The 18,964-nt window shown below is 36.1% G+C and overlaps 1 protein-coding gene across 6 annotated transcripts in view; it reads left to right on the top strand.

Moving 5' to 3' along the window:
• Positions 1-18,964, top strand: part of BTBD10 (BTB domain containing 10) — an 89,625-nt gene that overhangs the window by 48,687 nt on the left and 21,974 nt on the right. For all 6 annotated transcript variants that reach the window (XR_006960767.1, XM_047072591.1, XM_047072593.1 and 3 more), the window contains 2 exons: positions 14,142-14,338; positions 16,439-16,724. Coding sequence is in view for 5 of the 6 variants with exons in the window: in XM_047072591.1 (XP_046928547.1) it covers positions 14,142-14,338; positions 16,439-16,724 (483 nt within the window). In the remaining variant the exon portion in view is untranslated. The remainder of the gene's footprint in view (positions 1-14,141; positions 14,339-16,438; positions 16,725-18,964) is intronic.

The following is an 18,964-nucleotide window of genomic DNA, read 5'->3' as shown; positions in this document are numbered from 1 at the left end:
CATTCTTTTTTTTTTTTTTAATTTTTTTTTTTTTCAACGTTTATTTATTTTTGGGACAGAGAGAGAGACAGAGCATGAACGGGGGAGGGCCGGAGAGAGAGGGAGACACAGAATGGGAAACAGGCTCCAGGCTCTGAGCCATCAGCCCAGAGCCTGACGCGGGGCTCGAACTCACGGACCGCGAGATCGTGACCTGGCTGAAGTCGGACGCTTAACCGACTGCGCCACCCAGGCGCCCCATGATTTCATTCTTTTTGATTGCTGAGTAATACTCCATCGTGTATATATATGACATCTTTTTTTTTTTTTAATTTTTTTTTTTTTAACGTTTTTATTTATTTTTGGGACAGAGAGAGACAGAGCATGAACGGGGGAGGGGCAGAGAGAGAGGGAGACACAGAATCGGAAACAGGCTCCAGGCTCCGAGCCATCAGCCTAGAGCCCGACGCGGGGCTCGAACTCACGGACCGCGAGATCGTGACCTGGCTGAAGTCGGACGCCCAACCGACTGCGCCACCCAGGCGCCCCTATATATGACATCTTTATCCCTTCATCCATCGATGGACATTTGGGCTCTTTCCATACCTTGGCTGTTGTTGATAGTGCTGCTATAAACATTGTGGTATGTATGCCCCTTTGAAACAGCATACCTGTACCCCTTGGATAAATACCTAATAGTGCAATTGCTGGGTTGTAGGGTAGTTCTATTTTTAATTTTTTGAGGAACCTCCATACTGTTTTCCAGAGTGGCTGTACCAGTTTGCATTTCCACCAGCAGTGCAAACGAAATCCTTTCTTCTACATCCTTGCCAACATCTGTTGTTGCCTGAGTTAGTTAGTTAGAATAAACAACCTGTTTATTCTGACAGGTGTGAGGTATCTCATTGTGGTTTTGATTTGTATTTCCCTGATGATGAGTATATTGAGCATTTTTTCATGTGTCTGTTGGCCATCTGGATGTTTTCTTTGGAGAAGTGTCTATTAATGTCTTTTGCCGATGTCTTCACTGGATTATTTGTTTTTTGGGTGTTGGGTTTGATAAGTTCTTTATAGATTTTGGATACTAACCCTTTATCTGATAGGTCGTTTGCAAATGTCTTCTCCCATTTTGTCAGTTGCCTGTTAGTTTTGCTGTTTGTGTCCTTCCGCTGTGCAGAAGGTTTTTATTTTGATGAGGTCCCAATAGTTCATTTTTGCTTTTGTTTCCCTTGCCTCCGGAGACATGTTGAGTAAGAAGTTGCTGCGGCCAAGTTATAGAGGTTTTTGCCGGCTTTCTCCTCGAGGATTTTGATGGCTTCCTGTCTTAGGTTTAGGTCTTTCATCCATTTTGAGTTTATTTTTGTGTATGGTGTAAGAAAGTGGTTTAGGTTCATTTTTCTGCATGTTTCTGTCCAGTTTTCCCAGCACCACTTGATGAAGAGATTGTCTTTATTCCATTGGATATTCTTTCCTGCTTTGTCAAAGATGAGTTGGCCACAGGTTGGTGGGTCCATTTCTGGGTTCTCTATTCTGTTCCATTGATTTGAGTGTATTTGTGCCAATACCATACTGTCTTGATGATTACAGCCTTGTAATACAGCTTGAAGTCTGGGATTGTGATGCCTCCTGGTTTGGTGTTATTTTTCAAGATTGCTTTGGCTATTCAGAGTCTTTTCTGGTTCCATACAAATTTTAGGATTGTTTCTTCTAGCTCTCTGAAGAATGCTGGTGTTATTTTGATAGGTATTGCATTGAATATGTAGATTGCTTTGGGTGGTATTGACATTTTAACAATATTTGTTTTTCCTATCCAGGAGCATGGAATATTTTTCCTTTTTGTGTGTGTGTCTTCTTCAACTTCTTTCATAAGCTTTCTATAGTTTTCAGTGTATAGATTTTTCACCTCTTTGGTTAGAGTTATTCCTGGGTATTCTATGGTTTTTGGTGCAATTGTAAATGGGATTGATGCCCTTGATTTCTCTTTCTGTTGCCACATTATTGGTGTATAGGAATGCAACTGATTTCTGTGCATTGATTTTATATCCTGCAACATTGCTGAATTCATGGATTAGTTCTAGCAGTTTTTGGGTGGAATCTTTTAGGTTTTCCATATAGAATATCATGTCATCTGCGAAGAGTGAAAATTTGACCTCCTCCTGGCTGATTTGGATGCCTTTTATTTCTTTGTGTTGTCTGATTGCTGAGGCTAGGACTTCCAATACTATGTTGAAAAACAGTGGCGAGAGTGGACATCCCTGTCTTGTTCCTGACCTTAGGGGGAAAGCTCTCAGTTTTTCCCAATTGAGGATGATATTAGCATTGGCTCGTTCATATATGGCTTCTATAATCTCGAGGTATGATCCTTCTATCCCTACTTTCTTGAGGGTTTTTTTATCTAGAAAGGATACTGTATTTTGTCAGATGCTTTCTCTGCATCTCTTGAGAGGATCATGTGGTTCTTGTCTTGTATTGATATGATGTATCACATTGATTGTTTTGCGGATATTGAACCAGCCCTGCATCTTAGGTATAAATCCCATTTAGTCGTGGTGAATAATTTTTTTAAATGTATTGTTGGATCTGGTTGGCTAGTATCTTGTTGAGGATTTTTGCATCATCAAGGAAATTGGTCTATAGTTCTCCTTTTTAGTGGGGTCTTTGGTTTTGGAATCAAGGTAATGCTGGCTTCATAGAATGAGTTTGGAAGTTTTCCTTCCATTTTTATTTTTTGGAACAAGGGATTCCTCTGGAAAGCCATCTGGCCCTGGACTCTTGTTTTTTGGGAGATTTTTCATTACTAATTCTATATCTTTACTGGTTATGGGTCTGTTCAAATTTTCTGTTTCTTGTTTCAATTTTGGTAGTTTATATGTTTCTAGAAATTTGTCCATTTCTTCCAGATTTCCCATTTTATTGGTGTATAATTGCTTGTAATATTCTTATTATTGGTATTTCTGCTGTGTTGATTGTGATCTCTCCTCTTTCATTCTTGATTTTATTTGGGTCCTTTCCTTTATCTTTTTAAAAAAAATTTTTTTTTCAACGTTTATTTATTTTTTGGGGGGACAGAGAGAGAGACAAAGCATGAACAGGGGAGGGGCAGAGAGAGAGGGAGACACAGAATCGGAAACAGGCTCCAGGCTCTGAGCCATCAGCCCAGAGCCTGATGCGGGGCTCGAACTCACGGACCGCGAGATCGTGACCTGGCTGAAGTCGGACGCTTAACCGACTGCGCCACCCAGGCGCCCCTCCTTTATCGTTTTGATCAGACTGGCTAGGGTTTTATCAGTTTTGTTAATTCTTTCAAAAAACCAGCTTCTGGTTTCATTCTGGTTTTTTTGTTTGTTTTTTTGGTTTTTTTTGGTTTTGATAGCATTGACTTCTGCTCTGATCTTTATTATTTCCTGTGTTCTGGTTTTGGGTTTTATTTGCTGTTACTTTTCCAGCTCTTTAAGGTCGTGATTTCATTCTTTTAAGTGAGAATGAAATTTTGCTCTTTGGAAGAGTGAAAGTTTTTAATTTTGATGTAATCCCAGTCCATCAATTTATTTATTAATGAACTGTGCTTTTTTTCCCCCATCAGAGTTTTATAATTTTAGGTTTTGGATTTAGGGTTGTGATCCATTTTGACTTCACTTTTTGTATATGATGCAAACTTTAGATCAGAGTTCTCCCTTTCCTGCAACTCCCCCCCACCCCCCTTTCTAGGTGCTGGCAGTGGAATATACATTTATATTCATACGTTTCAGCACTATGTGGTCAAAAAACTCTTGAATTAACTTTGAACCCTTATTGAAAATGTGTTGTCTATGTATGTATGTGGGCCCTTGCCTGATTTATTGATCTAGTTATCTGTCATCATGCCAATAGCATCCTGTGTTCATTCCTATAGCTTTATAATAAGCCTTGAAAATAGATTGTGTTACTGTTCCATATCTGTTCTTTTTAAAAAGTTACATAGACTATTGTAGTTCCTTTGTTTGTCTGTATGAATTTTTAGAATCAATTTGTCACTTTCGAGTAAGAAACCTCAGTTTTTTATTAGAATCATAGTGTATCTGGAAGCTTGAAATCAACCAGAGGAAAAAGTCTGGAAAATCTCCAAAAGCATGGAGGTTAAAGAACACCCTACTAAAGAATGAATGGGTCAGCCAGGCAATTAGAGAAGAAATTAAAAAATACATGGAAACAAATGAAAATGAAAATACAACAATCCAAACGCTTTGGGATGCAGTGAAGGCAGTCCTGAGAGGAAAATACATTGCAATCCAGGCCTATCTCAAGAAACAAGAAAAATCCCAAATACAAAATCTAACAGCACACCTAAAGGAAATAGAAGCAGAACAGCAAAGATAGCCTAAATCCAGCAGAAGAAGAGAAATAATAAAGATCAGAGCAGAAATAAACAATATAGAATCTAAAAAAACTGTAGAGCAGATCAACGAAACCAAGAGTTGGTTTTTTGAAAAAATAAACAAAATTGATAAACCTCTAGCCAGGCTTCTCAAAAAGAAAAGGGAGATGACCCAAATAGATAAAATCATGAATGAAAATGGAATTATTACAACCAATCCCTCAGAGATACAAGCAATTATCAGGGAATACTATGAAAAATTATATGCCAACAAACTGGACAACCTGGAAGAAATGGACAAATTCCTAAACACCCACACGCTTCCAAAACTCAATCAGGAGGAAATAGGAAGCTTGAACAGATCCATAACCAGCGAAGAAATTGAATCAGTCATCAAAAATCTCCCAACAAATAAGAGTCCAGGACCAGATGGCTTCCCAGGGGAGTTCTACCAGACGTTTAACGCAGAGATAATATCTATCCTTCTCAAGCTATTCCAAAAAATAGAAAGGGAAGGAAAACTTCCAGACTCTTTCTATGAAGCCAGTATTACTTTGATTCCTAAACCAGACAGAGACCCAGTAAAAAAAGAGAACTACAGGCCAATATCCCTGATGAATATGGATGCAGAAATTCTCAACAAGATGCTAGCAAATCGAATTCAATAGCATATAAAAAGAATTATTCACCATGATCAAGTGGGATTCATTCCTGGGCCGCAGGGCTCATTCAACATTCACAAATCAATCAATGTGATACATCACATTAATAAAAGAAAAGAGAAGAACCATATGATCCTGTCAATCGATGCAGAAAAGGCCTTTGACAAAATTCAGCAAACTTTCTTAATAAAAACCCTCGAGAAAGTCAGAATAGAAGGAACATACTTAAATATCATAAAAGCCATTTATGAAAAACCCATAGCTAACATCATCCTCAATGGGGAAAAACTGAGAGCTTTCCCCCTGAGATCAGGAACACGACAGGGATGTCCACTCTCACCGCTGTTGTTTAACATAGTGTTGGAAGTGCTAGCATCAGCAATCAGACAACAAAAGGAAATCAGAGGCATCAAAATTGGCAAAGATTAAGTTAAGCTTTCACTTTTTGCAGATGACATGATATTATACATGGAAAATCCAACAGACTCCACCAGAAGTCTGCTAGAACTGATACATGAATTTAGCAAAGTTGCAAGATACAAAATCAATGTCCAGAAATCAGTTTCATTCTTATATACTAATAATGAAGCAACAGAAAGAAAGAAAATAAAGAAAGAAAACAGAAATGAAAATAAGGAAACTGATTCCATTCACAATTGCACCAAGAATCATAAAATACCTAGGAATAAATCTAACCAAAGATGTAAAAGGTCTGTATGCTGAAAACTATAGAAAGCTTATGAAGGAAATTGAAGAAGATATAAAGAAATGGAAAAACATTCCGTGCTCATGGATTGGAAGAATAAATATTGTCAAAATGTCAATACTACCCAAAGCTATCTACACATTCAATGCAATCCCAATCAAAATTGCACCAGCATTCTTCTCGAAACTAGAACAAGCAATCCTAAAATTCATATGGAACCACAAAAGACCCCGAATAGCCAAAGTAATTTTGAAGAAGAAGACCAAAACAGGAGGCATCCCAATCCCAGACTTTAGCCTCTACTACAAAGCTGTAATCATCAAGACAGCACGGTATTGGCACAAAAACAGACACATAGACCAATGGAATGGAATAGAAACCCAGAACTAGACCCACAAAAGTATGGCCAACTCATCTTTGACAAAGCAGGAAAGAACATCCAATGGAAAAAAGACAGTCTCTTTAACAAATGGTGCTGGGAGAACTGGACAGCAACATGCAGAAGGTTGAAACTAGACCACTTTCTCACACCATTCACAAAAATAAACTCAAAATGGATAAAGGACCTGAATGTGAGACAGGAAACCATCAAAACCCTAGAGGAGAAAGCAGGAAAAGACCTCTCTGACCTCAGCCGTAGCAATCTCTTACTCGACACATCCCCAAAGGCAAGGGAATTAAAAGCAAAAATGAACTACTGGGACCTTATGAAGATAAAAAGCTTCTGCACAGCAAAGGAAACAACCAACAAAACTAAAAGGCAACCAAAGGAATGGGAAAAGATATTTGCAAATGACATATTGGACAAAGGGCTAGTATCCAAAATCTATAAAGAGCTCACCAAACTCCACACCCGAAAAACAAATAACCCAGTGAAGAAATGGGCAGAAAACATGAATAGACACTTCTCTAAAGAAGACATCCGGATGGCCAACAGGCACATGAAAAGATGCTCAACGTCGCTCCTCATCAGGGAAATACAAATCAAAACCACACTCAGATATCACCTCACACCAGTCAGAGTGGCCAAAATGAACAAAACAGGAGACTATAGATGCTGGAGAGGATGTGGAGAAACGGGAACCCTCTTGCACTGTTGGTGGGAATGCAAATTGGTGCAGCCACTCTGGAAAACAGTGTGGAGGTTCCTCAAAAAATTAAAAATAGACCTACCCTATGACCCAGCAGTAGCACTGCTAGGAATTTACCCAAGGGATACAGGAGTACTGATGCATAGGGGCACTTGTACCCCAATGTTTATAGCAGCACTCTCAGCAATAGCCAAATTATGGAAAGACCCTAAATGTCCATCAACTGACGAATGGATAAAGAAATTGTGGTTTATATACACAATGGAGTACTATGTGGCAATGAGAAAGAATGAAATCTGGCCTTTTGTAGCAACATGGATGGAACTGGAGAGTGTGATGCTAAGTGAAATAAGCCATACAGAGAAAGACAGATACCATATGGTTTCACTCTTATGTGGATCCTGAGAAACTTAACAGAAACCCATGGGGGAGGGGAAGGAAAAAAAAAAGAAAGAGGTTAGAGTGGGAGAGAGCCAAAGCATAAGAGACTGTTAAAAACTGAGAACAAACTGAGGGTTGATGGGGGGTGGGAGGGAGGGGAGGGTGGGTGATGGGTATTGAGGAGGGCACCTTTTGGGATGAGCACTGGGTGTTGTATGGAAACCAATTTGACAATAAACTTCATATATTGAAAAAATAAAAAGATCTGTAGATCAACTTGTGGGGAGAATTGCTATCTTAACAATATTGAATTATTTGACTTGTGACCATGGTAAATTTTTCCATTTATTTAGGTCTTTTTAAATTACTCCCAGCAATGTTTTGTAGTTTTTGGCATCTTTGGTCAGATTTATCCTTATATATTTCAAGTTTTTAATTCTATTGTAAATAGTGTTGTTTTAAAATTTCAATTTCTGGTTATTTTGTTGCTAGTGGAGAGACCGTTGAACAACATGGATCTAAACTGTGTGGGACTACTTACATGTGGATTTTTGTTTTTCTCAATAAGTATACATACAGTGCTGTAAATGTATTTTCTGTTCCTTACGATTTTCTTAACGTTTTCTTTAGTTTACTTTATTATAATATACATATAACATACAAAATATGTTTTAATCAACTGTTTATAGGTAAGGCTTTTGGTGAACAGTAGGCTATTAAATTTTGGGGGAGTCAGAAGTTCTACGCAGATTTTCATTTGTGCATGGGTTGGTTCCCTGTGTAACCTTGTTAATAAACTCATTAGTTCTAGTAACTTTTTGTACTAGACTCTACAATCGATGATTATATTGTCTGCATGTAAGGTTGGTTTTACTTCTTTTCCAATCTGTGTGCCTTCAATGTCTTTTTCGTGACATATTTCTCTGGCTAGAATCTTTCGTACATTGGTGAATAAAAGTGGTGAGAGTGGACATCTTTGTATAAGTATGATGTTGGTTGTAGGTTTTCCATAAATCTCTTTTGTCCAGTTCATGAAATTCTGTTGTATTCCTGCTTTTGCTGAGAGGTGGGTTTTTCTTTTTCTTTCCCTAATCAGGAATGGGTTTTGTATTTTGCCAAATGTATTTTGTATGTTTAGTGAGATACAGATTTTTCTTCATTAATTTGTTAATATGGTGAATTATATTGATTGAGGAAAGAGTCTTTTATTGAAGTATAATTGACATAGTAATTGATTTTGAGTATTCAGACAATCTTGCATTTTTAGGATGAATCTCATTAGATCATGATGTGACATTTGTATATATTGCTCTATTTGGCTTATTAAAATTTTGTTGAAAATATGCATATTCTGAGGGATGTCAGTTTTTAGTTTTCTTGTAAGGCTTTGTCTGGTTTTGGTACCTGGGTAATGCTGACCTCATAGAATGAATTAGGACATATGTTTTCTTCAGTTTTCTGGAGGAGTTTATGTAGGTATTAGTGTTATATCTCTCTTAAGTGCTTGGCAAAGTTCGTCGGTGAAGCTATCTGGGCCTGGAGTTTTCTTAGAGGGAAAGTTCTTAACTGCAAATTCAATTTCTGTAATAGAAATAGAGCTATGCACCTTATCTGTTTCTTCTGGAGTGAGTTTTGGTAGTTTGGAATTTGACCAGTTTTTCAAAGTTGATGAATTTATTTGCATAAAGTTATTTATAATATTCTTCTATTACTTTTTAAATATAGGTGACCTTTGTAGAATGTCAATTTTCTCATTTCTGATACTCGAAATTTGTATCTTATTTTTTTCCCAGTCTGGCTAGAGGTTTATAAATTTGTTCCCCCCCAAAGAAATTAGGTTTTGTTTTTATTGATTTTACCTATTCTTTTTCTGTGTTCTGTTAATTCTGCTTTGTACTCTGACCTTTATTACTGATTTTTATACTTTGGGTTTGGTTTGGTCTTTGTTTAGTTTCTTTTTCTTGTTTTAAATGTTTGTTTATTTACTATTTTTGAGGGGGGGTGGGGTGGAGCACAAACAGAGGTGGGTCAGAGAGAGACAGGGAGACACACAATCTGAAGCAGGTCCAGGTCTGGGCTGTCACCACAGAGCCTGACATGGGGTTCGAAACCACAGACCATGAAATCATGACCTGAGCCGTAACTGGATGCTTAACCAACTGAGCCACCCAGGCACCCCTAGTTTTGTTGAGTTTCTTAAGGTGAAATTGAGGTGGTTTGTTTTTTGTTTTTTGTTTTTTTTTTAGAACTTCCTTTTTTTTTTTCTAATGTAGACGTGTAATGCTATAATTTGCTCCCTAACCACTGCTATAATGTCGTGCCATTCTACAAATTTTGATTATGTTGGGGTTTTTTTACTTGAACATTTTCCATTTTCTCTTTTGCTTTCTTCTTTGCCCCATGGGTTATTTAAAAGATGTTATGTAATTTCCAAATATTTGGGAAATTTCCATATATCGTTCTGTTACTGAATTTTAATCTAATTCCATTGTAATCAGAGGACATATTGTATGTGTTTAAATTCTTTTAAATTTATCGAGACTTGTTTTGGTGCCCAGAATACAGTCTGTCTTGGTAAATGTTTTGTGTGGATGTGAAACACATGAAGTTTTTGCTCTTACTGGGTTAAATGTTCTATAAATGTCAATTAGGTCAAGGCAGTTATTAGTGTTCAAATTGTATTCATCTTTCTGATTTTCTGCCTACTTGCTCCATTAAGTGTTACAAGGAGAGTATTGAAATCTCTGGTCATAATTGTGGAGTTCTTGTAATTTTATATTTGTAGTTTTTGCTTCATGTATCTTGAAGCTCTGTTATGAGGCAGAAGGACTTTTGGGACATGCTTTTATTTGTTTTATTTTTTATTTAATTTTTTGAGAGAGCATGAGTGGGGGAGAGGGGCAGAGGGAAAGAGAGAATCCCAAGCAGCCTCTATCACCAGCATGGAGTCCAGTGTGGAGCTTGATCCCATAGACCTGGGATCATGACCTGAGCTGATATCAAGGTTTGGAAGCTCAACTAACTGAGCCACTCAGGCACCCCTGGGATGTGCTTTTAATGAATATGTTCCTTTATTCTTATGAAATGCCTTGGTCATGTTCTTTGTTCTGAGGTCTGCTTTGTCTGATATTAACATAGCTACTTTTGCTTTCTCTTGATTAGTGTTTACAATGTTTTATCTTTCATTATCCATTAATATTGTACCTCTTTGTAGCTTTATATTTAAAGTGTGTTTCATGTAGGCAGCATATAGATGGGTCTGACTTATGTATCCAGTGTGATGATAATCTTTTGTGGGTTGGGCCACTTACATTTAATGTAATGATAGATATGATTAAGGTTAAGTCTGTCATCTTGCTGTTTATTTTCTATTTGTCCCATTTGTTCTTGTGTCCCCATCCTCCCCTTTTTCCTTTGCCCTGCTTTAGATTAATTGTATTTTTTTTAATAATTTTATTTTCTCTTTTGTTGGCTTATTAGCTGTAATTCTTTATTTCTCTACTTTAGTGGTTGCTTTAGGGCTTATAATACACATCTTTATTAGCCTATCTTCAAATGATATTACAGAACACAAGAAATGGTTTAAGAGCCACAGTAGTGTACTTCTGTGTCTCTCCTCCCAAACTATGCTATTATAGTTATATGTGTATGTTATAAATCACATGCTGTATTCTTACAATTATTGTTTAATCCTTTAAAGAGATTTAAACAATTAAAAAAGCCTATATCTTCCCAGGCAGTTATTATTTCCAGTGTTCTTCATTCCTTTGTGTAGATTCATATTTTCATCTAGCATTACTTTTTCTTCTAATGGGCTTCCTGTAACTCTTCTTAATGCAGGTCTGCTCATGATGAATTCATTCATCTTTTTGTGTGTTTGCCTGAAAATTCATTCCCCCCCTTTATTTTTTATTCATTTATTTACTTATTAAAGTGTATTTATTTTGAGAGAAACAGAGACTGTGTGAACAGGGAAGGGGCAGAGAGAGGCAGGGAGAATCCCAAGCAGTCTCTGTACTATCAGAGTGAGCCCAATGTGGGGCTCGATTTCATGAACCTTGAGGTCATGCCCTGAGCCGAAATCAAGAGTCAGATGCTTAACCAACTGAGCCACCCAGGTGCCCCTGGAAACTCGAAGACCATAATTTGGAGCAGTTATCTCCTTTGTTTTTGATCTTTTAGGGATCACTCTTTCTTTGCTGATGTGCTGTGTCTTGCAAATCATTGTTTTATATATTTTATCCATTTCAGTTATTTTTCCAGGTAGGAAAGTAAATGCAGTCCTTGTTATTTTGTCTTGACTAGAAATAGATGTCAGTCACATATCTCCAACTCTTTTAAATGCAGCACGAAGCAGACTTATCCCCTCTGAACTTGCTTGTCCTCATTTTCTTTTACACATGTTAATTATTTTTGCCCTTGGAGTGCTTTTCTGATCTAAAATTATTTAATTAAATAAAGTAGGACATCATTAGTCTTCCATGACATCTGGTTTTGAAGATCTGATTCAGAGTACATTCCACTTGGGAATGAAAAGAAAGAATGGAAGTATATTATGACAACTTTTGTATTTATTTAAAATCTATACAGTTTAGAAGCGAACCAGTATTTTAGCAGAATGCTTAGTAGTATTTAATGTTTCAGTTACAGGGATGTCTGGTGGAAATGTTTTTTCAATTAATCAGTCTGCTTGGCCCTTGCTCAAACTGAAATTTGTCCTGCATTTGCCTTAGTTGTAGTTGTTGTATATACCATATCCATTAGATTATCAGTTAGATTCATATTTTGAAAATGTGCTTCTTGACACATTTAAAACTTAACTGCTAGAATAATTTGAGGAGTTAATTTTTTCAATATATAATCCTTCCATTATTGTAGATTGCTTTCTTTTTCCTACTTTATTTTAATTTTTTTTTTTCAACGTTTATTTATTTTTGGGACAGAGAGAGACAGAGCATGAACGGGGGAGGGGCAGAGAGAGAGGGAGACACAGAATCGGAAACAGGCTCCAGGCTCCGAGCCATCAGCCTAGAGCCCGACGCGGGGCTCGAACTCACGGACCGCGAGATCGTGACCTGGCTGAAGTCGGACGCTTAACCGACTGCGCCACCCAGGCGCCCCTCTTTTTCCTACTTTAGGACATAAACCAGAAAGTCCATTGTTTCTACTCTAAGGTTTTTACCATGGATGCAGTAGAATATTTTCTATTCGAAGAAAAAATACGTTTCAAAGATGCAATCCTACTCTGATCTCTTTCACTGAAAGAAGGTGGTAGTAGAATTTTTTATTTTTTCTATAGGTTTATGAAAGACAACTGACAAAGGGTGATAGGTTGTCTTTATTTTCCTACAAGTAACTCTTAGGGTAAATGCAAAAATTGGCCTTATCTTTTATCTTTGTAGTCTGTTACAATGAGTTGTTGACTGATTTTCATAATGAAAGAAACCACTAAAATAACAAAGAATTATAGGTAATAGGCCAACAGAGGAGATGACCCTGAAGCACTAAGGAATTTAAAATGAAATCAAGAAGATTAAATTTTAATTAGTGTGGTTTCAGTGATGGAGTGCAGGGTAATATTATGGAGGGGGCCCTGGAATGAATCAAAAGGCTTGAGTTACAGTGTTATTAGCATATCTACTAAATATCTCGTGACTGAGCAATCTCATAAGTGAACTTTAATATCTTCATCGGTCATAACTAAACTAGTATTTAATGTGTGATTCTTTTGTGCAGGTACATTGCTGGTAGCTTGCTTATACTTCTTTTAATCCTTATATTAAGCCTACAGAGTAAATCGAACCTGTATTTTACACATGAGGAAGCTAAGGTTTCAAAATGTTAAGTAATATTCAACAACGTTGAGCAATTAAGTATTCAAGTACAAATCAATTCTAAGACTGTATTTCTCTAAAGCTGTGAAGTTTCTTCTATTTTTATTTATAACAAACTGTAGTATTTTTAAACCATGAACCATGATATATGCTAAGATGGTAAATTTCCAGTATATTAATTAGGTCTGGCTCTGTTCTGTCAGTTTTCCTACCTGCAATGTATTTTGGTTATTAAAATTTTATTTGCCAGCACCTTGGTTCACCAGTGTTTAACTTTATAGTGATGTCTTCTTCTTCTGAGATCTTAAAGCATTTATTATCTGTAACTTGTTTATTAAATATTTGAGATATATTTAGCCATTTTACATGTGAAATTTGAGATAACTCTTGTTTAAATTTCTACATGTTCATGTATTACTGCTACACTTAAATCATAAGTTCCTTGAGGGTGCTTCTTTATAGCATTGTGCACATAGTACATACAAGTTTATAAATAATTTTGTTACTGAATTCTGTCAACCACATTAATCATCATTCTCAGTTATTCACTTCTCATGAGCAGATTTACCTAAGATGTTTTAAAATTTTCAATTCTGTGACTTTACACAGCATAGTAAAGTTTTTAGAGAAATGATTTTGAAAAATTATGAAGAGTTAGTCAAAATCAAAATTAGCTGATTAAAGTTAGCATGTAGATGTATTTTATTTGGCTAGGAAACCAATTACTTTGTCCTTTACCTCATTTTTTTAAGAGTTCCAGAAGCTGGTGTTCTTGCTCCACCTCCCCATCCCCCAAATCAAAGAGAGCAAAGTATTTGAACAATATTTAGGAGATGTCGGTGGTGTCGACTACTATTACTACTATACTAACTCAAAAGTTAATGAACATTTCTGGGCTTTAGTTTTGTCATTCTTAAAAAAACTGAATTGGATTATATGATCTTTAAAGATACAGTGTTTCAGAATTTATAAAACCTACAAGTTTAAGGTAAATTGCATTCCAGAATTGTAAAGTAGCATTTGATTCTTACACTTCAAAATAGTAGTAGTTTTATGTTAATTGCTTTTTTCTTTAAAAGCATTTGTAGTCTTACGTTCTACTTTTATGGTTAATTTTGTTTTCTGACTTATTAGTACTCCCGCACGTGTTGCTAAAGGAGTTGCTGACCACACCAAAATGAGTCTACATGGTGCTAGTGGGGGACATGAACGATCAAGAGATAGACGAAGGTCAAGTGACAGATCGCGAGATTCATCTCATGAAAGAACGGAATCTCAACTCACTCCTTGTATTAGAAATGTTACTTCTCCAACACGACAGCACCATGTTGGTATGTAAAATTCACTAACCTTCCTGACGTTTTTATAAGCATGCAGTTACCTTGTTAAAGCAGTAATGACAGTGAATTGTGCGTAGTACTTCAAGGTAAAATTAACTTCTATTCAGTTGCTTCTATTTAAACTTAGCTTCTTGCTATGAAAAGATCAGTTGATTAAATGAGACTTAAAAATGAATTTTTTTTAAAGAATCTGGGACAGTCTTCTAAAAGAAGTGATTTTAAAAAGGCTTTAAAACTGTGATAAGTAGATTTTTAAAATCTTTCAAATTGATTTTTATCTTATGAGATACATGGCAGTGGTTTATTTTTTAAATTTGTAGTAAACTATTGATAGTAATTCTTGGTTAATCATGCTAGAAAAGGAAGTAAAAGCTAGAATAACTATCATGTAATTTATTTTGAATTTTGACAGAATTTTTAATTCAAAAAATAGAAGATGAAAAAGAAGGTGTGAAGTGTTTTGTTTTCTTGACAAGTAGCTCAGGTCTTTTTCTTCCTACTTATTACTATAAATGAACATTATTATACTTGAGGTAAATACATTGTGTGACTATAATGCATGCACCAGTCTGAAGCAGAGGTACGTAAGCAGTGTGAGCATGCTGATTTTCATTTGCCCCTGGGGAAGGGGCACATTTAATACCTTGACTTAATATTTGAGGTTGTTTTTGATTGTTCCAAAAAATTTTTTTAATGCTTATTCATTTTTGAGAGAGACAGTGCGAGCAGGGGAGGGGCAAAGAGAGAGGGAGAGACAGAATCCAAATCAGGCTCTAGGCTCTAGGCTCTGAGCTGTCAGCGGGGCCCTGAACTCAAGAATTGTGAGATAATGACCTGAGCTGAAGTCAGACGCTTAACCAACTGAGCCAACCACCCCTGTTTTTGATTGTTATAAATCAAAATCGTTCATCTTAGAGCCTAATTATACAGAGAAGTTATCATATCAATGTCAAAGTAGGTCCTTAAAGTCAAACTAGCACTGATAAGCCAGAAATCAACACAAGTATAAATAAGTTGTTGTATGCTAAGTTCAGTATCTGGGAAGAGAATAGGAGGATGTAATAAATGATTTTATTCAGCAAATTTTGCTTTTGGGATGCTACCAGCATTCTGGAAACAGGCAATAAAATGGAGGTGTCAGAATATCTCTGGAGATATAGCCAACCTAATTATATAATCAGTAAAGCTGTACAGAGTGTTCTAAGTAGCCTGAGTCATGGAGGAATTTGGCAGAAGCTGATGAATCTGATGAGATGGAGGTACATTTTTAGGTCACCTTTAAAGTTTAGTTATCTAGCCTCTAAAGGGAATTTACCACAGAATCTAATCTTAGTTTTAATTTTCCCTTTGTAGAATATTGGAACAGCTAAAGAGTATCTTCTGAATTTTAACACTATTTCCTACCTAATTAAAATTATAGATAGTAATCATATGGTCCTATAAAATTTGTGGCAGTGCTTTTATTCAAGCAAAAGTTATAGCATCAGCTGTTGAAGCCATTTTATTTGGGAGACATTAAAAGTCATTTGAAAAATACAAATACTTTCTGTGTCCTTAGTGACTTTTTTTCTTCCTTTGGGACCTTGCTTTTGTGAGATAAATTACTAGTTTGGTAATGCTCTCATTAACATAGTGAGAGTCCTCAGTTTGTACTTTGTGTTCTCAGAATAGTACTAATACTTTTAGAATTTGGGACAGTTAAAATTGGTATTTTTATTAATCGTTTACTAGCTTTCATTGCTTAGTTATTTGAGTTGGAAGACTATTCTGTTCTTGGGTTTCTGTATATTTTTAAATACAATAATATCATAAAATTTACCTTAATTTTGATTGGTCTGGGTCAGCATTAGCCATCAGTACATCTTTAAAAGAAATCTACAAAAATTAATGTAGAAAACATTTTGATGTTTTAGGTTTTATTTCTGGGAAATAATATTTATGGTGTTCTGTGGAAATATTACTTGAAATCAAAAAGGAGAAATACTGTGATTTAAAACAACTTTTCTACATCAGGATTTTTAGAAGCTATATGTGGATTTTGAATTTTTTAGAGGACAATTTGCATAGCTTTTTTAAACATCTTTCTTTCAGAACGAGAAAAAGACCACAGTTCCTCTCGTCCAAGCAGTCCTCGTCCTCAGAAGGCATCTCCAAATGGTTCTAGTAGCAGTGCCGGGAACAGCAGCAGAAACAGTAGTCAGTCAAGTTCAGATGGTAGCTGTAAGACATCTGGGGAGATGGTGTTTGTATATGAAAATGCAAAAGAAGGAGCTCGGAATGTAAGAACGTCAGAACGAGTAACACTGATAGTGGATAACACTAGATTTGTTGTAGACCCATCCATTTTTACTGCACAGCCAAATACAATGTTGGGCAGGTTTGTATTATTGCCATTCTTTGTAGTATTATAAAGCACTTTCACATTATTTTATTTATTTATGTTTTATAGTAATTCTTTCTTGGAATGTAGCATTGCTATTGTACAGATGAACTGAGCTTTGGAGGTTAAATAAAGTGTTCAAGTTAATACAACTAGAAAGTGGTAGAGCCAGGTCTTAAACTTAAGTTTTTTTTTAAGTTCATTTTTATTTTTTATTTGTTTTGAGAGGGGGTGTGAGCGGGGAGGGGCAGAGAGAGAATCCCAAACAGGCAGAAGCGAAGCCGGACGCGGGGCTCGATCCCACAAATGATGAGATCATGACCTGAGCTGAAACCAAGAGTCAGATGCTTAACCGACTGAGCCACCCAGGCACCTCTTGAACTTAGTTTTATTTCTAACCATCTTTGCTGTATCAGCAGGAAAAACAAATGCATATATTAGTTAATGAAGATAGGGTCCCAAACGATCTGCACAGCCGAAAACCTTAAAGTGTATGTGACAAGGTAAATTTAACAGAAATAATGTGCTTTCTTCACCTGGGGGCTCCCAAATTCAACCACCAAATATAGCAGGTATCAGCATTGTTTAAAGAAAAAAACCCACCAGGTTGGTTATCTGAAAAGTCAGCATAAATTGTCAGTTTGATGTAGATACTTAAAAAAAAGAAACATTATTAACAAGTAGTTAGTAGAATGAAGGAGAGGTACTAGCCATCCTCAAATCTTTGCTGGTTCAGAGTAAAGATTAACGTAGTTTGTAGTTGTGGGAACTGCAGTCTTAAGAATGATACAGTCAATATACACTTGATTTTTCAACTTGTCCTAAACTAGGATCAAATACCTTTTCATTGTAAAATTAGTATCTTTTTCTATTCACTCAAGTATAAAAAGAAAGAGCATATAAATGGAATAGAAGTTAACATGTAGAAAAAACTTGTTTTTTTTTCTAGGTCGCATATGAGGAACCAACTATTTAGAATGTGTCTGTGTGTATGTGTGATTTCTTAGTATCTCTGCATACAGAATAAAAGCTAACGTATGACACTACATTTTCAAATAAATGCTCCTTTTAACGTTGGCAATTAGACTTTATATCTCTCAGGAAAAAAATAATTATGGCTTTTATGTATTTTTAGCAGCACAAAGGGGTATTGTTTTTTTTAACTTTTTTTAACGTTTTATTTATTTTTGAGACAGGGAGAGACAGAGCATGAACAGGGGAGGGTCAGAGAGAGGGAGACACAGAATCTGAAACAGGCGCCAGGCTCTGAGCTGTCAGCACAGAGCCCGACGCGGGGCTCAAACTCACGGACCGCGAGATCATGACCTGAGCCGAAGTCGGCTGCTTAACCGACTGAGCCACCCAGGCACCCCACAAAGGGATATTATTGATGGGCGGTGTCAGGAGGATGACTTGACACTGTTAATACTTTTTATTTTTACCTAAACTTTAAAGAAACACACTTAAAAAGTAGATATTTGAAATTTTGTTTCATTTGTTATGCTACATTTAAAAAAAGAAAAAACAAAGCCCAACAACATATGTGTGTGCGCGCATATGTGTGTGTGTGTGTATCCAGATTGATCTGTGTTCTGCTTTTGTAAAAAAAATTCAAGTATTTAAGGGACACCTGGCTGGCTTAGGCTATAGAGCATGGGATCTCGGTGTTATAAGTTCAAGACCCACATTGGGTGTAGAGATTACTTAAAAAATAAGTTTATTTTTATTTCAAGTATTTGAGAAAATTACATGACATTTGATTCCTGAAAGACTGTTGTCTTTTTTTTTTTTTTAAATCAGTGAAGTCATCTTTTCCAACGTCAGTTGAGTAATTAATGAAAATTAATATTCATGGGAACTGTAAAAAGCAGTTGGCATTCTTTTGGAAACTTTGAAATGAAAAAGCTTTGTTTTTCATAGATTTCTGTGTTATAATAAAAGAGGAAACCATTTTAATTGGGAAATTGTTGAGTGGAATACTCAGCCATGTTTACTTTAGGAACAATGGTATCATGGAATTCTGAGGTTCAACTTCCTTTAATCACAATTTTTAAATTTTCTTGGGAAAATTTCAAAGAACATATTCTGCAAGTTGCCTCTTGTCAAAATAGTTACTGTTAAAGGGCCAAGAGTATTACTTGAAAAAATAGAAATTGGTATTTTCTTATGTAAAAATTAATGTTGACCTTTTTACTCATTTGTTTAAACTTTTCGTTCATCTCTTAACTTCTTCCTTC

Source organism: Lynx rufus, unplaced genomic scaffold (assembly GCF_022079265.1).
Source record: "Lynx rufus isolate CCGP_SWC_20201006 ecotype Redwood Valley unplaced genomic scaffold, mLynRuf1.p SCAF_9, whole genome shotgun sequence".
Classification (NCBI taxonomy): Eukaryota; Metazoa; Chordata; class Mammalia; order Carnivora; family Felidae; genus Lynx; species Lynx rufus.
Note: the sequence above shows the minus strand (reverse complement) of the source record. Positions and strands in the feature narration are given on the sequence as shown.